This window comes from Martes martes, assembly GCF_963455335.1.
Source record: "Martes martes genome assembly, chromosome: 2".
NCBI lineage: Eukaryota > Metazoa > Chordata > Mammalia > Carnivora > Mustelidae > Martes > Martes martes.
The window spans coordinates 56,226,535-56,251,121 of NC_137889.1; the positions used below are offsets into that span (position 1 = coordinate 56,226,535).

General features: G+C 37.3%; 1 protein-coding gene across 1 annotated transcript in view; it reads right to left on the reverse strand.

The window, feature by feature from the left end:
* MTMR9 (myotubularin related protein 9) overlaps positions 1–22,896 on the reverse strand; it is a gene marked incomplete at its 3' end in the record, with an annotated part of 49,912 nt that extends 27,016 nt beyond the window's left edge. The window contains exons 1-3 of the mRNA XM_080796484.1: positions 22,270–22,896; positions 11,668–11,776; positions 7,826–7,951 (exon numbers count right to left, since the gene is read on the reverse strand). Of these exons, the coding sequence (XP_080652610.1) occupies positions 7,826–7,951; positions 11,668–11,776; positions 22,270–22,451 (417 nt within the window). The 5' untranslated portion in view covers positions 22,452–22,896. The remainder of the gene's footprint in view (positions 1–7,825; positions 7,952–11,667; positions 11,777–22,269) is intronic.
* Positions 22,897–24,587: the final 1,691 nt, after the last annotated feature.

Below are 24,587 nucleotides of genomic sequence, written 5' to 3' on the forward strand. Positions count from 1 at the left end.
TTTGCTCTTTGTCTGTTTTTATTTTGGGTAGCTTTATCAGATTTATCAGATAGCATTTATCAGATTATGTAAATTCCCTTCAACTGCATTTCTGATAAGAGCTTTTATCAAGCATAGATGTTTAGTTCTAGCCTACTGTTTTTTTCTATTTTCATTTTATTACACCATTTGTGTAATTTGTCTTTCCTCTCTAATTTTGTGATATTCCCTTTGCCTTACTATTTATAGCTGTACTACAACACATCTAGCAAAGATTCTTTTTTATTGTCTTGCATGGTGTTTACCAGGACACTTTAAGAGCTTGTGACTTTCATTGATTCTGGAGAACTCTCGACCATTACCCATTTGAATAGTGCCTCTCTTCCATTTTCTCTATTATCTTCCCCTTGAACTCCCATTTAATAAATGCTGGATCTTTTCCCTTTATCATCCATGCATGTATCTAACTTCTCTATCATTTTCCCCAACTTTCTTGTTTCTCTGCTCTGTACTCTGAGCAATTACTTCAGATCTATATTCCAGATCATTAATTTTGTTTCTAATCAGATACTTAAACCTTACATTAAGTTTTTTCTCTTTTTAATCAACTTTGAGATTATTTGTATGAAAAATAAACTAGATCCAGTTAGAATGCGTGGTTTCATGAGTCTTGATAGTTGTATACACCCATGAAACTACCACCACAATCAAGATAACAAACATTTCAATCATCTCCCACAAAATCCGATGTATATTTTTTACAATTTGTATCTTCCCCTCCACATCCCAAACTAGGAAATCACTAATCTGCTTTCAGTCACTTTTGGTGTTTATCTAAAAAATCTTTGCCTAATCCAAGGTCATAAAGGTTTTCTCCTATGCTGTCTTCAAGAAGTTTTATAGTTTTAGCTCTTATTTCATCCATGTATAGGTCTTCCTTACACCATACCACATTCTCTTGATTACTGTAGCTTTATATTAAGTTTTAAAATCAAGGAAAAGGTTGGGATGCCTGGGTGGCTCAGTTGGTTAAGCGGCTGCCTTCGGCTCAGGTCATGATCCCAGCGTCCTGGGATCAAGTCCCACATCGGGCTCCTTGCTCGGCAGGGAGCCTGCTTCTCTCTCTGTCTCTGCCTGCCACTCTGTCTGCATGTGCTCGCTCTCGCTCTCTCTCTGACAAATAAATAAATAAAATCTTTAAAAAAAAAAAAAATCAAGGAAAAGAGGCGCCTGTGTGGCTCAGTGGGTTAAAGCCTCTGCCTTCGGCTCAGGTCATGATCCCAGGGTCCTGGGATGGAGCCCCGCATCGAGCCTCACATCGGGCTCTCTGCTTGGCAGGAAGCCTGCTTCCCTTCCCCTCTCTCTGCCTACTTGTGATCTCTGTCTGTCAAATAAATAAATAAGATCTTTAAAAATAAATAAATAAATAAATAAATAAATAAAATAAAATCAAGGAAAGTAAACCATTTATTTTCTTAAAGGTGTTTTGGCTATTCTAGTAACTTTGCAAATCCATATACATTTTAGGATAGTTCTATCAGTACCAACTCCAAGATAAAACAGCTATTGGAATTGATAGGCTTTTCATTGAATCTATATATCAATTTGGAGGCAACGGTCATCTTTTTAAAAAATTTTTACTTGTTTATTTGACAGAGAAAGAGAGCACAAGCAGAGGGGAGCAGCAGAGGGAGGGAGAGGGAGAAGCAGGCTCCCATTGCGCAAAGAGTGAGACATGGTGCTTGATCCCAGAACCCTGGGAACATGACTTGAGCTGAAGGCAGATGCTTAATTGACTGAGCCACCCAGGTGCCCCAGAGACATTTGTCATCTTAATGAGAGGTCAGCAAACAATAGTCTACAAGCCAAATCCAGCCTATTGCCCATTTTTGTAAGTGAAGTTTTATTGGAACCTAGCACTACCAATTCACTGATGTGTTATCTATCGCTGTTTTCATGCTACAACAGCAGGGTGATGTAGTTGTAACAGAGACTGCATGACACACAAAGCCTAAAATATTTACTTTGTGGTCCGCTATGGAAATCAGCCCACTAGTGATCTTAACCATACTGTCCTCTAATCCACAAACATGGTATATCTCTCCATTTATTTAGAGATCCTTTAACTTCTCTCTGGAATGTTTTGTGTTTTTCAGTGTAAAGAATCTGTACTTCTTTTGTTAAATTTATTCCCAACTATTTTATTCATTTTCAGATTGCTTGCTGCCAATACAATTAGTTTTGGTATATTAATATTGATCGACCTTGCTAAACTTGTTTATGAGTTCTAAGTATTTCGTTGATTTATACTCTTCTTTTTATTATTTCATTCCTTCCAGTTACTTTGCTCTTTTTTCTCCATAGCTTAAGTTGGTGATTTTAGACCTTTTCTCCTTTGTTAACCTAAGCATTTTAAAGCTGTAAGTTTCTCTTTAAACATTGCTTTAGCTGTATTCCACATACTTTATGTTACATTTTTATTATCATTCAGTTCAAAATATTTTCTAATCTTCTTTATGATTTCATTTCTGACTCCTAGGTTATTACTAAGTATTTTGTTTAATTTATAAATATTCTGGGTATTCCTAAAATTTATTTTGTTTGTCCCTTCAGTTTTTATTGTTGTTTTTTTCTTTCCCACCAGTACTATTAGATTATATAATTTTTTAGAATTGCATTTTAATATTTGTATTAAATTTTAAATTATGGCTCTTCCCATTTTAAAAAAAGTGATTGCTCTAGGATAGTGGTTCTCAATCAGGGGTGATTTTGCATGGAGGTAACTTTTGTCAATGTGTGGAGACAACCACAGGCAGGGGGAGGAGAATTCTATTGGCATCTGGTGGTGCCAAAGATGCTGCCAAACATCCTACAATGCACATGACAGATTCTCACAACAAAGAATGTAACTGTAAAAGTATATTTATCCAGTCAGCCACCCCACACCCAGTCATATTTAACAGTATAGTTTCCATATATGTCTACATATACTCAAAACACCACAAAGGTAATGCTATAATCTTGAAATAGTCATGTATATTTAAAAAAATTAAAAAATAGCCTGTTATATTTACCTAGGTATTTAGCATTTGCAATATTCTTCAATAATTCTAAATATTCAAGTTTCCCTTGTATTGTTTCCCTACAGACCTCTTGGCAATAAATTCTTAGTTTCCTTTTATCTGAAAATGTTGTCTCACCTTCCTTCTTGAAAGATATTTTCACCACATACAAAACTCAAGGTTGGCAGGTTTTGTTCCTTTCAGCACTTTATAGTTTTCTGTTCTGGTCCATGATTTCTGATGAACAGTCCACACTCATTTGATTGTTGTCTCTGTGTATGTCATGTTTCATTTTTAACTGGCAGCTTTCAAGAACTCCTTCTTATTATTTCTCTTTGACAGGTTGACTACGAAGTGCTTATGTATGTTTTCTGTGCTTTTATCCTGTTTGGGGCTTGCTGAACTTTTTGAATTTATAGCAATCCTCAAATTTGGAAAGTTTTTGAACATTATTTTTTTTAAATATATTTTCTACCTTATTCTCTCTACTCTCTCCTTCTGGTTCTCCAATTACATATATGTTAGACATTCTGATACTGTTACAGAGGTCCCTGAGACTCTGCTTATTTTACTAAAACTTACCCCTCCCTCTTCTTTCTACAAAGTAAGTTCTATTGCTCTAATTCCAAGTTCATTGGTTCTGTTTTTTGTCATCTCTTCTGCTTTTTAGCTCATTCAATGAATTTTTAATTTCAGATATAATTTTCACAAAGTTATAAAAGTTCCATTCGATTCTTTTTATATTTTCTATCTCTCTGCTGGTATTTCCTACCTTTTCTTTGGTTTTTAAGCATATTTTCCTTTATGAGAAATTGGACAGTCTTAAGAATGCTTTAAAGTCCTGTGATGGGCACCTGGGTGGCTCAGTCAGTCGGGCGTCTGCCTTCGGGTCAGGTCATGATCCTAGTGTCCTGGGATCAAGCCCTGATGTTGGGCTCCCTGCTCAACATCATGGGGAATTCTGCTTCGGCTTCTCCCTCTCCCTCTGCTCTCCACATCCAGCCCCACCCAGTGCTCCCTTGCACACACTGTATCAAACAAATAAAATCTTAAAAAAAAAAAAGTTCTTGTGTGATACTTTAAACATTTGAGTGAGTCATCTTGGGGTTGGTACTGCCAACTTTTTCCTTCAGAATGGGTCACAATATTTTAGCTCAAATTTAGATTGTACCCTGCAAATGTTATGTTGTGGAAACTCCGCATTCCATTATAGTCCTTTGAAGAGACTTTGAAGAGACTTTGAAGAGTCCTTTGTTTTTTGTTTTAGTAGGCAATTAACTTTGTTGGATTTGAATTGCAACCTGTGGTGCAAGGCAGCTCAGCTCTTTGTTCTGATGGATCTCAGTATGCTCCAAGCACACATCATTCACAATCAGCCACAGGTTCAAGGTTGTATACCACAGAACCAAGGTTCTCCTTCTCTAGCTCTCTGGTTGCCCCAAGCCATTCACCTGGTTCCTCCTACTAGACAGAAAGTGGGCTTTCTATGGGAATGTTAGCTGTTCCACATTATCAATGCCACAACTATGCTGACCTCAAGACAAAGTTCCCCAAATAGGAATTTCATTCTGTCATTCACTTTCTCTGCATTTTGAACCCCTCCAAAATATGCTGCTTTCTGCTCAATTACCAGAGCTTTCAGGTGGCAGTTTTTTTTGTGTTTTATTTATAGTTTGTCACTGATATCTGCAGGAGGTCTTCTCAGATAGGAGTTATTCGATCATAAGCCGAATCTTACTACCTTTTTTATATATAATTTTGAATAGATTGAGGGAGTACAGATATATCATGTATGACCATTTCAACAAAGTACCTGAAATAATCTTTCATGATATCCTAGAATAAAAGCATGCTTCAAGTAGGAGAAACTCTAGAGATCATTTTTGTTCAACACTTTCATTTTGTAGACATGGAAACTAAGTCCCAAAAAGTCAAGCTGCCAGTAACATATCTGGGATGCAACACAAGATATCCTGATAGTTAGTTTTAGTACTGTCAATACCACACATCTCTTTTAGACATATTAATGAAGTAGGGACTGGCTAATATTTTAATTAAAAAGTTTTCAGATGGCAAAAAAACAAAACAAAACACCTTACTCAAAGAATATTGATTAAGTGACAGAGATGTAACCCCGGCAGAGGACTTCTAACGATATATAGAAGGCTTTACTACCCTTTTGACCCATCGTGAATAAATTCACACCTACATTCATTCACTTGACAAATATTTAACCTTTGCCTATCATGTGCTAGCAGTACAATAGGAAACCAGAATGATAATGGTTCCAGCCCTTGTAAAATTTATATCTAGCAGCTTATATTCTAGACCAGGAAAGAGACAACACACAATGAGTAAGAAGTTTTGCATACTGCTGACTCTCTCCTACTTGAAACTCACTTGTCCCTTGGATTTTCCTCCATTCACCTCTTAAATGGTTCAATCCTTGTCATCCTTTTTACTTTAGATGCTTTCCTTAGGCAATCTCAGTCTCTCCTAATGGTTTCCAAAGAGTATTTGCTGATTACCCTCAGTTTTTCATTTTTAACAAGGACCTCTCAAATAAGCTCCAGACTGTCTCTTATAGCTATTCAATGATGTACCATACAGGCTTTTTGAACTGCCATCCCCCAAACTGAACTTAACTCATTCCCTTTAAACACATTTCTCTTTCTGTTTTTCTCTTCTCAATGGTATCATCCTAGATGCTACTGCCTGTTTTACTTTTCACCTCCAGTGAGTGGGTCACCAATGCCTTTTAATTCTACTTTCTGAATCTTTCTACACTATATCCAACCATCTTCTGTATATTTTTACAGTAGCTTTTTCAAGCAGTTCCTTAGCATTTTGCAACAGAATTGATTTTCAATAACACAAATCTAATGTCATTTTCCCTGTGCCTTGTGGATACTTTTGTCAGCACTTATTTCATTGTACTTGATTAATTAGATAACTGTTAGACTTTGAATAAGTAGAAGGAAGGAACCATGCTTTGCTCATCTTAAATTTCCATCATCTAATAATAGTAACTAAATACCTCAAACAAGGCATTAAAGATGTTCTCATTAAATCTGTGGATTATAAAATTTGCAAGAAAATACCAGAACTTCAAATATACAAACAACTTAAATAATAAGCTAAACCAAAAAGAAAATGCCTACTTGGAAAAGTACTGAATCTAAATAAAAATTAGTTAGTAAGTAAATACAATAACAAAAACATAGGGCAGATCCCTTAGTAACACATATGAGAAAATGTACAAATTTTAGTTTATTTCATTATTAACTTAATTCTCAGAAAAGTTAATACAACTTTAAGCTGCCTTATAGCATCAGTAATAGTTCCAATCTATACCAAGTGGTATGGGTACTATATTTTAAGAGAATAAATGATAAAACTGAAGGCCCTGCTGGGACGAGAAACCAGGACAGTGTGTGGCCCTGAGGCCACCATTATTAGAAAAAGTTGAAGTAAATACTGATATTTAATCTGTAGGAAAGAAAACTTAATGGGGACATAAGAGTTCCTAATTTGAAGAAGAGGTCATAGTAGAGGAATAAGATAAATTAAATAACACAAGGTAACATCAGAAACATTGGCTCTATGCACAGGGAAACAGAGATCAGCTAAGAATTAGAGCTGTCCCCAAATGGGACACCATTGTGTTTTTGCAAATTCTCCCACACTACAATTTCAAGCAGAGGCTAAATGACCACATCATGGATGTTTTTAGCATAGGGGATTTCTGCACAGAACAGGAGACTGATTTGAATGTTGACCTGTAAAATGTAGACTTAGACTGGTTCACTTATGGCACCTAACTCCAAGATAAATCATGGGTAAGTCCTTCGTACAGATAGTGTTGGCTACACAAACAAATCATCCAGACTTCTCCCTTCCTGATCACTACGTGACTGCCATTTTCCACTTAGGAAATAATTAAGGATTCCTCTAAGCTAACAGTTGGTGGTAGGTGATTACAGCAAAAAAGTATCATGCATTTAAGAATGTTTACTCTGCAGTTTTTAATGCAATAAAAACACTAAACGTAAGTGTAAATACAGGTAGTTATCCATGAACTACATAAACATGCCCATACAATAAGAAAGTGACCTTCTGTTCCTTTATTACTTTGCGCACATGTACATCTTTATTCTTTAAGTTACATAGTCCCCTGGTCCTTACTTCTTGACACCCCCCCCCTTCCAGGGCCCATTTACATAAGTGTGATGGAAGAAGAAAGAAGTAAAATTGTGAAGAATGAGAAAGAAAACCTGGTTCTAGTGACCTGGTCATAATAACCCAAATTATAAAAACACAAAAATTATCCCCCAGAAAAAATATGATCTATGTTTCTCTATTGCTGTCTTAGGCACACAGCAGGTTCAACAGACTTTTGGGGATGGCTCAGAACCTAATTACTACATATAAAGTTGTTTCTATGGAGACGCTCTTAAAACAATCAACGATGAACTCAAAACAGGTCAGGACTATCTTCTTGAAGATCTTAATGTTTTACCAATATCATTTGCAAAATTAAAAAAAGTAACATCTGGGATCCAGCCGAAATCCACTAGAAGAAAAATCCCTGGAGCTGCAGAACTGAAAAAAAAAATCGTACAAATCTCTGAATGGCGAAGCTTCAGTACTAACAGCTAACAGAAATTTCTTTCAGGCATGGGTAAGCAAACAACACCTTATTAGTCGTCAAAAGGAAGGGATCATTTCACAAGTAAAGTACTGGGTTATTTCTCTTTACACATATTGTCTCAAACGTTACTCACAGCAGAAGAGTAGAGTTCAAACTCTTGCTCAGGAAGGAAAGAATGCCAGCCATCTTCCATCACTTCAAACATGGGCCGATAAAAGAAAGGGTACATCAGAGTGATAGAGTCCAGGGTAGACAATGCCTAGGGCATAAAAAGGAAACAAAAGAAAGAGAAAGGAACTCACCGCAATTTGAAACATCTTCTAACTGCCAAATCAGTATTAAATAAATACAGTCTAATAAGGATGCACACCCCATCTACGTCTCCAACATTGTATTTACCACCAGACACAATTATTGCTTACTGAAGCTGATTTCCATACTTTCAGCATCTAACAAGGTACTTGGCACATAGCATGTGCTCAGTTAACATTTCATGAATGAACACAAGAACAAAAAAAGTGTGCACACCTATTCCAGAAGAAAAATTAAATAACTTCTTTTGATACCACTTAACAAAGCCTAATAGAAAGGTCCAAATATTTCTAGGGATCGGAAAAGAAACAGGATCTGGTTAGAAAAAAGGCCTTGGCTCAAAATTCAGATATCAAGTATATCAACATATGTACATTATTTAAGAATCAGTGTCTGTTAGTTACCATAAATAAAGATGTTAAAGTTTGGTGGCCATGTATATTACCCTTATGTTACAGTGACCCATTCTCAAGCTGGGGCAATAACTCTGTGGTTCCCAAATGAGCCTATAATCATCTGAAACACTTGAATTCTGGTTAACACCACCAGAAAAACCTGACTAAATGGGAGGAACAGACAGATGGGACATCCTCCATCACCCGGCAGTTTCAACCTTCTGACAGGGGACTTATAAAAAACACTTCTATGGCTGGGAAAAAAGGTACCAAAATCAATTAGCATAATTCAAATTACAGTAATTATGGAGACACTCACCCAGGAGCCCAACATCATGCTAGTTCCCCAAAACTCTCAGAATAAAGCTACCTTCCTCTAGGTCACAGAAGGACCAGATTCACAAAAGAATGGGCCCAAGACTTTAAAAGCAGATTAGACATGTAGTTTAGCAGTTTAACAAAATCATCTTCATCCAGTGTTATTCTTCCATCTGTCCATAAATCATGACACTTTTCCCCCAGAGCTCATAATACAGAAAATATGGAGAAGCATGGCTGTATAATCCACTATCCACTTCTATACAGTCTTTGGCTGCCAATCGCACTAAATTGATCACTAAATTGCCAATCACACTAAACTAGGTCACATGTGACCTAGGCCAGAGCTGCCATTGATCAGTACAAACATTACTTTACTGTTTCACTTTTTAAAAATTTTGTTTTTAAGATATTCTTTGCAATATTTTTAAAAAATTTCATCTTTATTGAGGTAAAACTGGCAAATAAAACTAAGATATTCAAAATGATGATATGATACATTGTGAAAGGACACCCCCCTGGAGTTAATTAACATATCCATCTTCTCACGTATTTGCCTTTTGTTGAAAACATTTAAGTTCTACTCTCTTAGAAAATTTCAATTAAACAATAATATAGTGTTATTGACTATATTTACCATGCTTTACATTTGATCCTAAGACGTTATTCATCTTATAACTGTAAGTTTGTAACTTTTACCAACCTCTCCCTATCTCCCTCAGCCCCTAGCAACCACTTTTCCACTCTCTGTTTCTCTAAGTTTTTTTAGTATTTAGGATTCCACATATAAGCAGTAACATGCAATATTTGTCTTTCTCTTTCTGGTTTATTTCACTTAGCATAATGCCCTCCAGTTTCACCCTTGTTGTCACAAATATCAGGATTACTGTTTTCTATGGCTGACTAATATTCCATTGATATACAGATAAACATATTTTCTTTATCCATTCATCTGCTGACAGATACTTATGCTATTTCCATATTTTGGTTATTATGAATAATGCTGCAATGATCAAGGGAGTAAAGATAGCTCTTTGAGATGATTTTGTTTTCTTTGGATATATATCCAGAAGTGGGGCTGCTGGGTCATACAGTAGTTCCACTTTTAATTTCTTGAAGAACCTCCATACTGTTTTCCATAGTGGCTGGTACAACCACAATTTTAAATGCAAATCAACAGCCACTTTAGTAGGTAAGAAGCACTCATATTCTGACTTGTGATCACATATTATGTCACTAGAGACAGGACTTTTCCTTTAAACACATTAATGCTGAAAGAACTGAAAACATTTCAATTCCGAAAGACAGTGGAAACTACACAGAAAAAAAGCTTCATTAGGCTTCCTGCTACATTTTAGAAAACTGAGCACTTGCCAGTTAGTCTTCCAATGGGATTCTCTATTTGTGGCAGCAGAATATATTAGGGTATATGGATTCTTGATTAGAAAGACTAGCTCAACTGTTTTATATAAGAAATTCACTTGTTACTACCAAGTTTTGTCAAGATGTATAGGGGAGGCGGGAAGGAACTGGATACCAGAAAAAGGCAAGAGACCAAGTTTACAACATATATTTACTATGTTGTAAAATAATTAATAGATCATTCACTCCCTGAGGTCAAGAGTTTCTACATATTCAGTTTCTAAAGTACTTCAGGTACTATATACAGCCAATTAAACAACTGATTAGTGTCAGATGCTAACAAAACTAAGTTAAATACAATCAAAGTGGGTAACAGGCTTTGCCCTATATTTCCTTTACCATTATCCTTCACCATAGGCAACTTCACTAACATACACCAACCAGCTATATTGTAAGTTATAAAAGGGATAAGAAGAAAAACATAGACTGATTAGTGAAAATCCAAACCCACAACAGAAAAAAAAAGTGTTCAAATGAAATGGGTCAGTAGTATTCCCCTGCCCAAAGAGCAGGACAGTGTTTCAATTTAACAGCCTAGAAACCAGAGTGTATTCCTTACCCATGTTCACAAATTTGGCCAAATCAACATTAGTACATCACTTCCAAATGACAAGATAAGCAAGACAAATAGTTCAGCTCATCTTCTCATTTCCTCTAAGTAAAATATAGCAAAGGCAGAAAGTAAACCAGTTCCATGCCATTTTTCTCAGCACGACAGTTTTTATTTCTCTATTCTTGTTTAAAAAAAACAAACAAGATCCTAATTACAGATTTTTAAACCTTTCTGTCTCCTTTTAGTAGTTAAGCCAATAGCATTCGTTCTGGATACAAAGACCAGATTAGTCACTCAAAAACCAAAGGGGGTAAAAAGTCGATGTGTCTATAATTGTCTAGAAAATACTATAAACAAAAAGTTAATTGCTGTAATTTAGTGACAATGATTTAAAACAAGGCAATTTAAAATTTGAGTGTAAACCAAAATAGTTAGTTTGAATGGGTAAGAAAATGGTGTGAGCTCTTCCATTTAAATATTAAATTATCCAAGCAAAATATCTATTATTTGTTATCTGAACAGATACTCAATACTGCTGTTCCGAATATAAAACAAAGACGCTCTGTCTTAAGCAAACATGACGTAGGGAAAATTAAGACTAAAGACAACAAAAGACTATAATCATTGGTGATAATCACCTGCTTTTTAAAAGAAGTTACTTTTTAGAAAAACCTTATAATATATACATACAGTGGAGTATTATTGAGTTTTAAAAGAGAAGGAAATCCCGTCAAATGCTACAAGTGAACCTGGAGGAATAAGTAACACTAAAAACTGTTATAAGTCAATAAAATCTTATTACATTCCTATAACAATGAATCAGGGTGAGGCTTTTCCTGTCAATTTTCAATATGTGAGTCACAGAATATGACCAACTATCTACTAAAAAAACATAAGACCCAGACTGAGTCAGAATATAAGGTTCTTTTTTTATTACTATTTATTTTCATCAGATTTTGCCTCTGAAATATTTACCTCAATGGAACTGGCTATATTCAAACATTCTTCCATTCCAGGAATATCCAACTGAATTATTCGAAAATCTTTACATTTTATGATGATGGTACCCAGTGGTCCCACAAATCTGTAAAAAATTACAAATTATGCTTAAGAACATATATTTCTATCTTTAAACATATGACTATCTCCTTAAAAAGAGAATGTAGTTGTAATTAACATCTATATTCAACTTTCTTCTCCCAAATTAGTCTAATTAAGGAAGAGTCAGGACTGTATATTAAAATGTGAGCCATAAATTATTTTAAATACATGTACTTAAAATTTTCTGAATTCATAAACTAATTAGTACTAGGCCAATTCACTTAATGAAGATTATTTCAAAGAATAGAGAAAAAAAGATCTGTAATTAATATGTTAAATGTTTATAGAGCATAGGAAAACACTTTATTTCAGATTTTACTTACTTCCAAGCTTGTAGTAGTTGATTTTAAATATAAGTATCTCTTATTCAGTCTTTAAAAACTATTAACTTACATTATATATTCTAAATGCCATATCTACTCATAACTTTTGTTTCGGTAAATTTTGTACAAATGTAATTTTACCTTAATTGCAATTTTTGTCTTCTTTTTATTATTGTTGTTTTGTTTTGTATTTGCTGACAGCTCTGAGTTTTCTTGTGCTTTGCCACTGGTTGGCCCCTTTCTTTTCCATTAATACTTCTGAGTATTCTCTAAACTAGGAATTCTTAGATTGACCAAATACTGTTCATTTTACTTACATTTTGCCCAGTTTAGAAAGGCAATTCCCACGGCTACTCTTCCTGAGCTCCATTTCAACTGTAAGCACCCCTATGCCTCACATCACTGCATTGTTAATTTGGACAGGCAAACATTATCAGCATGGGTCAAATTCTACTAAAGGTAATTCTACCAGACATCCACAACCTATCAACACACTGGAATGCCTCTTATCAAATTTATTTGGAAAACTCACACTCTTGGCACTTCTACTTCTGGCAAAGGTATGATAGGAACCATATTTGCCCTCCCACCTGAAACAACCAAAATAACTGGACAAAATATATGAAAGAACTATCTTCAAGACACTGGACATCAAGCAACAAAGAAGAGATGTCTCTGAGAGATGGGAAAAAAGGTGAATCCTACAATTACCCCAGTTTACAGTTTTGAGAGTTTCCAAGCTACAGAAGAGGGAACATGGGTGAAACTGATAGTCTGAGGAAAGCATCTATATTAGAAAGAAAGTTTCATATTAGTGACTTCAGATTCTACTACACTAAAAAAAGAAGAGCAAGTCGAATTCAAAGAAGACATTAAATAAAGATCAGAGCCAAAATCGATGAAATAGAAAAAAGAAAATTATAGGGAATAATAAAAGCAATGATGATTGCTTGAAAATAATAAAAGCAATAAACCACTAGCCAAAGTGATCAGGAAAAAAAAAAGTCAGTCTCAATTTACCAATATCAGAAATGAGAGAAATAAGAATCACTACAGACTATATAGTATTAAAAAGATAAGGAAATACTAGGAACAACTTTATGCCAATAAATTCAACAAGGTAAATGACATGGACCAATTCCTCAGAAGACACAAACTCAAGAAGAACATAATTAGTTCCATGTCATGCATGTCATAGCTATTAAATAAACTGCAATTTTCATGAAAATCTTCCCCACCAGAAAACCCTCCAGGCATAAGTGGCTTCACTGATGTATTCTATAAAACATTTTAGGAAAATATAATACCAGTTCAAGACAAAGTCTTTCAGAAAGTTGAAGAAGAGCAATTATTTATCAACTCATTCCATGGGGCCAGCATTACCCTAATATAAAAAACAAACAAAGACATAAGAAAACTATAGACCAATATCCCTCAGGAACACAGATACAAAATTTCTAATCAAAGTATTAGCAAATTAAATCCAATATTATATAAAAAGGGTAATACATCATGAACAGTTGGGGTTTATCATTTGAAAATCAAAGCAATTTATCGTATCGCCAAACCAAAAAAGTAAAACTATATAGATGAACATCACAATAGATACTGAGAAAGCATTTGGCAAAATTCAACATCTATTCCTGATCTTAAAAAACAAAAACAAAAAACCCCCACTCTCAGCAAACCAGGAACAGAAGGAAAGATCTTCAACCTGATAATAGCATTTACCAAAAGAAAACAAAACCAAAAACAACAAAACAAACCTACCACTAATCACAGACTTAATAGTGAAAGACTAAATACTTTTCCACTAGTATCAGGAATAACAGACATGTTCACTCTCACTGCTTCCATTCAACATTGTACTGATAGTTAATAGCCAGTGCAATGAGGCAAGAAATAAATGGCACCCAAATTGGAAAAGAAGAAATAAAACTGTCTTTAGTGGCAGATGACATGACTGCCTATTTAGAAAAGCTAACGAAAAATACAAAAAAACTACTGGAATTAAAAAGTGAGGTTAGTAAGGTTGCTGGATACAAATTCAGTGCACAAAAATCAATAGTATTTCTATGTACTATTGCAACAATTGCTTAAAATATTCAGGACTTGGTTTTTATTTAGGATGACAGAGCTGACTGATCAGGAGACGACTGTTATTGGAAAGATAGTTTGTGATTCACAGTTCTCAAAAGGAGGGGGCACCCCATGTCATGCAGGGTGTCAGGAGGCAGATAGTGCAAGAGGAAAGCATGGCCAGAACTTTTACTGTAAGTTTTCACAGAAAGGAATGGGAAAGGAGGGGTAGGTCAGCTGAGCAAGTTCAGGATAAGGTAGTTTGAATAATTCTGTCAGGCTCTCGGTTATACAGATGATTCCTAGTTGTCTGTACCCGGCCCTGGAATAATGCAGGAGAGGAGAAAATAGTAGTCCTGAGCGCAGAAGCCTGATATGAGGAGGCAGATAAGGATCCGGACTCCAGATTGGTTGGTGTGCATACCAAAGGTGTGCTTGCAGGCAAGTTTCCAGCTATTTGGAGTAAACAGCTAACTCTGAGAGGGGGTAGTCCCTCTCCAGGTCTGCAAGGCCTGAAGACATCTATGGCAATAAATAATTAATACAAAAGCAGTTAGAAATTGAAATTTCAAAAATACCATTTAAAAGAGCATCCAAAAGTGTGTAAAAAATGGGGAAAATCTGTCAAAAGATGTCTGAAATCTGTAAGTGAAAACTATAACATACTGTTGAAAGATATTAAACACCTAAATAAAATGAATGGAGAGATATACTTTGTTCATGGGACAGAAGACTTAAAGATATCAGATATCAACTTCGAACAAATTCATTTATCAACAGACTCAACACAATTCCAATCAAAATCACATAGGCTTTATTTATTTACTTATTTATTTTTAGAAATTAACAACCTGATTCTAAAATTCATACAGAAATGCAAATGACCTTAAATAGACAGAAAAATTTTTAATAAGAACGTTCTTAAATAGCTAACACTACATAATTTCAACTTACTATGAAGCTACTGTAGGGGCACCTGGGTGGCTCAGTTAGTTAAGCACCTGACTCTTAATTTTGGCTCAGGTCATGATCTCAGTTTATGAAATCAAACCAAGTCAGGCTCCGTGCTCAGCAGGGTGTCTGTTTTTCTCCCTCTACCCCTCCCCACCTTCACGTGTGCGTGCACACATTCTTTCTCTCTCTAAAATAAATAAATAAATATTTTTTAAAAACCTACTGTAATTAAGACTGCGGTAATGTAATAGCACCAAGATAAACAGATCAATGGGACAGAAAAGAATCTAGAAATATATGGACAAAGGTGCAAAGACAATTTATTGAAGAAGAGGTAAAACAATCAGATATCCATATGCAATATACATACATACATATATGTGTACTATAAACCATATATAAAAACTAATTCAAAATGGATCATATACCTGAAGATAAAACCTAGAACTATAAAACTGCTGGAAGAAAATATGAGCAAAAATCTTTGTGACCTTGGGTTAGGCAAAGATTTCTAAGATAAGACACCACAACCCCAATCTATAAAAAGAACTAATAAATTGGACTTCTTCAGAATTTAAATTATTTGCTCTTTGAAAGACACTGTTAAAGAGAATGAAAAGGCAAACCAAAGACTGAGAGAAAATATTTGCAAATCTTATTTGATAAAAGACTTGTATCTAGAATATATTTAAAACAAACAAACAAACAAACAAACAAAAAAACCAAGGGGCGCCTGGGTGGCTCAGTGGGTTAAGCCTCTGCCTTCAGCTCAGGTCATGATCCCAGGGTCCTGGGATCGAGCCCTGCATCAGGCTCTGCTCAGCAGGGAGCCTGCTTCCCCCTCTCTCTCTGCCGGCCTCTCTGCCTACTTGTGATCTCTGTCTGTCAAATAAATAAATAAAATCTTTAAAACAAAACAAAACAAAACGAAAAAACAAAAACCTCAAAACTCAATAAAGGAACGTATTTTGGGAAGATAGTGGAGTAGGAAGCACCAAGAATCTGTCTCCCCATCTAGACAACAATTTCACTGGCACGATCTGCTTGATGTGACTATTGTGACTCTAGGGTCTATTAAGGCTTGCAGCTCCCGGGGGAAGACTTGAATGATAAATTCTGGATAAATTCAGCTCATAGCAAACTAGCAGCTACACACCCTAGCCATGTGATGGGCAGCTATGCACATGCTCCTGGAGCAGCCCAGGCACAGCCTGAGGAAGCCAAGCTGGGCAAAGACACTGTCTACTAAGCATCAGAGAAAAAAGATCCTGTCCTCCAGCTATCAGGGATCTGTGCTCTGACTGCTGATTACTGCTTCTGATCACAGCCATGCAAAGGCCAGCAGCCATTATTGTTGTGCCTCTCCCTATTGTAAGTTCGTCCCCCAAAAGTAACTTCCAGGGAATTTAAAGGCTGGTTCTCTTTCCCCTTCCAATCCTCATTTCGTATTTCACTTTTCTCCTTTCAAGAGACAGACATTAAAGATTAGGACATTCAAAAATAATTACATATATGAGGTAAATGCCCAGGGAAAAGCTCAGAAAAGAGCTACTAGATAACCTTAAATTTATACTTCAGGCTGATCCCTGGCATAGAAAAAACTTATAACAACAATAATAATTATAAGTAAATAACTATTATTAGAAAACAAACAAACAAAAACAGCAAACCCTGGAGAAGGGGAAGAATCTGATTTCCAGAGTCAGTCACCTTGTTATTAGATCAAATGTCCAGTGTTCAACAACAAAAAATCACAAATGTCCAGTGTTCAACAACAAAAAATCATACAAATAAGAAAGTATGGGCCACTCAAAGGAAAAAAGTACATCAACTGAAACTTTCCCTGAAAAAGACTTAATGGCAGATTTATTTGATAATGATTTTAAAACAATGGTCTTAAAGATGCTCAAAGAACTAAAGGAAGATGTGGAGAAAGTCAAGAATATGCTGTGTGAACAAAATGGAAATATCAATAAAAAGAGAAAACCTCAAAAAAAACCCCTCCCCCAAATGGTGGAGGTGAAAAGTACAAGAACTGAAATGAAAAATTCACTAGTGGGATTCAAAGGCAGATATGAGCAGGCAGAAGAAAAATAAAATAGAAGATAAAATAGAAATTATCAGGTCTGAGGAACAGAAAGAGAAGAGATTGAAAACAAGTGAATAGAACCTAAGGACCTGTGGGATACCTACAAGAGAACCAGCATACACATTGCAGGAGTCCCAGAAGGGGAAGAAAAAGGGACAGAGAGAATATCTGAAGAAATAATGGTGGACAAATTCCCCAATCTGATGAAAGACATGAATATAAACATCCAAGAAACTCAACAAACTCCAGGTAAGATGAACTCAGAGAATCACACCAAAACACATTTTAATCAAACTTTCAAAAAACAAAGAGAAAATCTTGAAAGCAGCAAGAGGGCAACAAATTGTCATATACAACAAGGAAGCCACAATAAAATAATGAATAGATTTTGCATCAGAAACTTTGAAGGCCAGAAAACAGGGAGCTTATATGTTCAAAGTGTTAAAAAAAAAAAAAAAAAAAGCCATCAACTAAGAATCCTATATCCAGCAAAAGTGTCCTTCAAAAGTAAGGCAAAAATTAAGACATTCCGGGATAATCAAAAGTTGAGGGACTCATGAGCACCACAAGAAATGCTCAAGGGAGTCCCACAAGGTTAAATGAAAAGACACTAGGCAGTAATTTGAAGCTATATAAAGAAATAAAGAACTCAGTAAAGGTAAATACATGGGTCATCATAAAACCTAATATTGTTGTAACAATGGTTTGTAACTGTGCTTTTTGTTTTCTACACAATTTAACAAATTAATACATTCAAAGAAAAAAATTAGTAGTATAAAAGCTATTATTACTGTATTACTGTAACTTTGGTTTATAACTCCAAATTTTGCTTACTATATAATTTAAGAGACTATTGCATTTACAAGAATTATTAGTTTATGTTTGGGAGCATAAAATGTATTAAGATGTAATTTTGTGACATTAATAATGAAAAGCAGTAAAGCCAGGGTTATAAAGGAGCAAACTTTTTGTATGTTATTGAACTTAAACTGGTATAAATTCAAATTAGAGTGTTATAACTTTAGGATGTTAAATGTAATCCCCATAATAATCACAAATAGCTACAGGATATACATAAAGGTAACCGAGAAAGAAATTTGAACATTTCACTACAAAAAAATCAACTACACAAAAAACAGAACATTAAGGGACAAAAAGCTATAAGTCATAGAGAAAACAAATAGCACAGTTACATAAGTCCCTACTTATCAATAATAACTTTAAATGTAAATGGATTAAAAAAAACTGTCCAGTCAAAAGACAGAGATTGGCAGAATGAATAAAAACATATTAACCAACTAAATGCTGTCTTGAGTCAAGAGATTCAAGATCCAAAGACACAAATGGGTTAAAAGTGAAAAGATAGGAAAAAAAATATTTCATGCAAACAGTAACCAAAGACAGCAGGTGCTATACTAATATCAGACAAAATAGACTTTAAATCAGAAATGGTTACAAGAGACAAGGAAGGACATTATATTCTAATACAAGATTCAACACAGCAAGCAGATATAACCATTATAAATAATTACACACTTAACTACAGGCAATCAAAATATATGAAGCAAAAACTGACAGAACTGAAGGAAAAAACAGCTCTACAATAACAGCTGGAAACCTTTTACCCATTCACAATAATGGCTAGAACAATCAGACTGAAGATAAATAAGTATATAGACATTTTACACAATAAACCAACTAGATATAACAAACGTATACACATTAGCTACCCAGCAACAACAGAATACACATTCATCTCAAGAGCATATGAGACACTTCCTAGGACAGACTATATATTAGGCCACAAACAATAAAGTAAAAAAAGCATAAACAATAAACTAAAAAAGGATGAATTCTGAATTAAAATTAAGGCCTTTTGCTCAACAAAGAACACCACAGAAAAGTCTACAATTGGTTGAGAGACTAAGAGAAGACATCTGCAATGTCTAAATTAAAACCTAGAGAGTATACAAGGAACTGGTGCAAATCAACACTAGAAAGACAACAAACCCAATTTTTAAAAGTGGGTCAAGAAATGCAAGAAAGGAAAAATATTTAATTGAATTAATAATAAGTCTATACAGAGACACTTAGACTCATCAGTAATTAGAGAAATACAAATTAAAACAAAGAGATACTATTCACAATCATCAGACTAGCAAAACTTAAAAAGACAATTATACCAAATGTTGCTAAGAATGTGGTGGAAATAGGGACCATGGTGGGAGGGGCAAAGGGACTAGTCATTTTGGAAAGTCCTCAGCATTACTTGGTGAAGCGAACTAATTTTATGTATCTGCTTTCTGGCTCGATCCCAACCTAAACACAAGCTCAGAGAAATTCTTGTACAAGACTGTAAGTGGACCCAAACAAGTACATTTTAAGTATGTTGTGACAGCAGGGAGTTAGAAGTTATCTAATGGTCAGATAAGTAAAATGTTCGAGACAATTTGGAATTCTGTGCTGCAGTCAGAAGCAGTGAAATGGATGTATGCACAGCAGTATGAAGAGTACTGAATTAATGTTGAGAAATAGAAGAAGATCTGCAACATAATCCTACTGAGAGAAATTAAACTTGCACATGATAGTGCAATATATTTTATAGGGATATACATATATCCTTATATGTACAGCAACACTTAACATACTTGCCTGAAGCGATTGAGGATAAGGTGGAAAATAGGGGTGAAAATTAGGGCTTGAAGAAAATAAAATGTAAAAAAAACAAGAAAACCTTGAGATGAATCTATCATGAAAATGACAAGTTCTCAACTGAATAGGATTAACTCAACTTTCTACATCTGGGGTCCATGAAAAGAAAAACATACAATTGTAAAACTTAATAAAACCTTGTGAGCCGAAAGGATCTAATAAAATTGTACATGCAGTGCACATGAGAGCATTCGATGAGCTTGTAAAGCATCACTCAAACATAAGTTACTACTAGATATGAGAAGGGTTGTCGTCCTCCATGTGATAGAATTGAGAGGTTCAGAGAGGCTAAGTGGCTTGCCTAAGGACACCTGTGTAAAAAAAGACAGATCTAAAGGAGTCATCCTCAATACTGTGCTTCCTCTCACATCCCCTTTACAATTCACTAACAAGGCATGGCAACTCAACCTTCAAAATACATCCCAAACCTGACCGCTTCTACTCTTAAGTCACCATCACCTTCTCCCTGAACTACTCAACAGTCCCGTAACTGGGCCTGCTGCTTCTGCGGAATTGCCACTCTGCAATCGTCTTCTGCCAGTGGCTAGAGCCAGCTTCTAAAAAGTCTATCAGCTCTTACTTCCTTGTTTTCAACTCTCCAAAGAGCTTCCTTTGAAAACCATCACAATGGCAAAGAACGTCTGAGCCATCTGCCCCCGCTTATCCCTCCAACCAGCTTCTGCTACACCCCTAGCCTCTACCCTTGCTCACTGCCCTCCAGGCACACTGGCCTCTTCCTTCTTCCCAGTACATGCCAGACCCGTTCCAGTCTTCACAATGGCTGTTCCCTCTGGCTGGAATGCTTTCTTCTGATATTCACATTGCTAGCTTCCCCTCTTCCTTCACATGTCATTCATTTGTTTATTTATTTTTAAAGATTTTATTTATTTATTTGACAGAGAGAGAGAGTGAGTAAACTAAAGAGAGCACAGGCAGGGGGAGTGGCATGCAGAGGGAGAAGCAGGATCCCCACTGAGCAGGCTCCCCAATGCGGGGCTTGATCCCAGAACCCTGGGATCATGACCTGAGTGGAAGGCAGATGCTTCATTTGAGCCATCCGGGTGTCCTGGATATCATTCATTTAAATGTCACTTATCTTTTCTGAAATCCCTTCTAAGAACACTGCCTCCTGGCATTCTCTATCCTCCCATCTTCCTCTATTTTCCTTCCTGGCACCTACTACCTGACGTTGTTATTTACCTATTCGTTGCTTTATTTGAATATCTATCCCCTCCACTAGTACACAAGCTCTTTGACCTCCTTAGTCACCACTATACCTGCAGAGCCCAGATGGTGCTAAGCACATAGAAGACAGACGAAAGTATTTCTTGAGAGCAATAATTAAACTCTAAGCTGACCACCTACCTCATGCTCTTTCCATCACATCATGCTGCTTCTGGGAAAAAGAGACGTATATACGTTTGTCATTTCTGCCCTAACAGATGACCATGACCCGAGCTGAAGGCAGAGGCTTAACCCACTGAGCCACCCAGGCGCCCCTGTTGTCATTTATTTATTTATACTTTAGTGTAAACTGGGTAATCAATTCACCTTCTCCTGGTTAGAGTTAAGTACACAGAGCCATTGGGGAAATAAGAATTTTGACTCAGATAGAAGTATAACTTTTTGACTCTGAGACACCACCTTGGAAAGACAGTCTGGAGCGGGGTGAGGGGTGGGGGGGTAGGGTGGGAGGTTAACTAATTAATACCTTTTTTTAAGAGCCAGTTCTGTTTTTGCCCCCCCCCCAAAGTAGAACTTAGTAAGGATAAAGAGTCTCCCATAGTAGGAAGTATTTAATAGATGACCCTGAAGGTAAGAAATAAGAAATATGATAAATCAAACATTTTTGAAGGAAAGAAAAAGAAAAAGTTCTGTGGAATTTAGACACTACATACTAAGTTCTGTAAGTTTTCCTCAAAAGAGACAAGGAAAGACTTCACCTAAATCATTCAACCACTTTATGGAACTGTGGCGGGCAATTAATAATCCAAGGAATATGATGGTGCAAGAACAAATGTTTTTTTTAAAAAGGTTAAAAATTCACCCAAGTGATGTTATGTACCAAAAATGATAATCAGCCTGATAACAACCATATGATAACCCTGGGAATTCCATCCGGAGGTAATGTAAATCAAGCATCTCACTGGGATGGTTTTCTGCTTTCTAAAATTCATACCCTCAATCTAGGCCGGAGAAGGCTTATTCTGCTGGCGGGCTAGGCGATGGGGCGCAAGGAAAACACTGGACGCGTGGCCTCAGACGTCCACCTAAAAACCCCCGGGTTCCCGACGGAAAGGAGGTAGAATGGGCACTCACCGCTTGTCAATGGCGTCGATGTTTGAATGGAGGAGCCACAGTTCCTCCGTGTTGTCCTGCCGGGAGGACAGGATCAGGTGGTGACCAGTCAGACACAACGTCCCTTCGACGGCGGGATAGAAAGGCCGGTGCAGCACCACATTGTCCACCCGTGGGGTCTTAATTAGCTCCGCAAACTCCATGTTTCCCCGCGGCCGGAGCCACGGGACTCCCGAGTCCCGGAGGTCCGAGGCGGTCACAGCGCCGCAGGGCTCGGGAGGATGACCCGGCTCCCCGCAGGCCGGAGGGGCGGGGACGGGGCGGGGAGGCCGGGCCCCGCCCCAGGCTCGGGTGGGCGCGGCGAGGCCTGCGGTCACAGTCACTGGCCACGGGAAGAGGAGGGCTGGGGCTGGAGCAGGCCCGGGCGTCTCTCTCGAACTCCGGGTGCCCCCAGGCCCAGGTCTCGAGCGAAAAGAAAGCTCCGTGACAGGCCCAGCAGCCGCCGCCGCCACCCGGGGACCCGGCCTCGGCTGGGCAGGCTAAAGGGAGAAAGAGGAGGCCGCTTTAGGGCCAGTTTCCAACACCGAGCCGCTGGGGACTCCTGGCGGAAGTAGCTGCTGGGAGCCGGAGACTAAAGCAACTCCGGGCGGAAGCGGTGGAGCTCGAAACTCGGAAGACAGGGAAGTCAGAGCCGGAAGTCAGTCCCCTTCCGGAAGAGGGTGCTTCCGGAAACACAGACCTCCAGGGTTTATGCTCCTACGAGAAAAGAGCTCTTCATTACCTTCACGCCCACCGCCGTACTTCCCATCGACTCCGAATAGTCGGTATCAGAAAAGGCCGGGGAAGATGGAACGACGAGAAAAGGTCCTTGTCTGCCTCCCTGCACTTGAGTAGTTATCCCCCCTCCAAGGGCTCTTCACAGCGTGGGGATGTCGTAAATTGTGAGATGACAAGTGTGGTATCGAATGAGTGATTGTGACCGTAGAGAATCCTCCAGGTGTAAGGGAGAAACCCAGGGCCCGGCGCCACGGTCCCAGAGAGCGCCGCGCCAAGGTTCTGTGACCTTGAGCAAGGAAAAGGAAAAGCATGCAAACCCCTATGAGAGAGACCTAGGAAGAAATAACACACAGTGCACAGAAGAGGAAAAGATTAATCCGGTCCAGTGAGGAAGCCCAAGTGACTTGCTACAGCAATCTGTAGCAGAGATGGACTTCAATCTAAATCTATGAAATCAAGGTATTAGGGCTTTGACACCACCACACAGCCTCCCCGTTAGAAACAGTGCCACTGAACTACTCCCAGATGCCTAAATTATGTCAGACATTTTCTTAAATAAGTTCCCTTTGCTTAGTGCTCTCCACTAAACTATTTTTCATTGTAAAATAGAGAATTAAAGGGGAAATATGCAAGGGTTTGAGTCCTGGTCTGCTGTTGTTCCATTAACCTGTGAAATCCCCACCATCTAGTCCTAAGTACAGCTAATAGGCTAAAGTCTCACAGCAATCAAAGACAAAGTTAATTGTCTAAAATCTCACCAGATCACCCACCAACAGTGCCCCTGCTTCTGCCCTTGCCCTTCCTAAAATATTCCCTTATTAAAACAAAAACGCTTTATGAGATTGTTACAGCAGAGAGTCTAGCTTTATTTGTCTGCAAAAGAAAAAAGGAACCAACAGGGATGGGAGAATGAGGGAACGGGTTTATAAAGCTATTTTTTTTTTAAGATTTTATTTATTTATTTGTCAGAGAGAGAGAGAGCACTGGCAGATGGAGGCAGAGGGAGAGGCAGGCTCCCTGCCGAGCAAGGAGCCCCACGCGGGACTGGATCCCAGGACGCCGGGACCATGACCCGAGCCGAAGTCAGCCGCCCAACCAACAGAGCCACCCAGGCGTCCCATATAAAGCTATTTTTTTTTAATTGGAATCTTTGTTGTCCTTCCACGTTGTGGCTCATTATAAGAATTGCCAATTGAGAATTTACTTCCAGAATAAAGAATCAGAGGAAGTTTTATGGAGAAGGAATCATTTGAAACAATGACTTTGAAGGATGAGCAAAATTTATACCCTGAGTGGAATGTAGCCAAGATGTCTTGTCTTAATTTAATGATGTCTACTAGAGGTAGGGAAAAATTCTCCAAAAATTCCATGACCGTTTCTTTGGTTTAACTGAAAACAAAACAGAACAAAAAGCCAATGAAAAAAAAGCATAGTGTCATTATATTTAAAAATGTTTACTATTCCATAAAGGCATAAACTTTCTGCCCACAGGAGAAAATTGTCAATATCATGCTGGATTGCTATAAGGAAACACTAGAAATATTAGAAAATTACATCTAGGG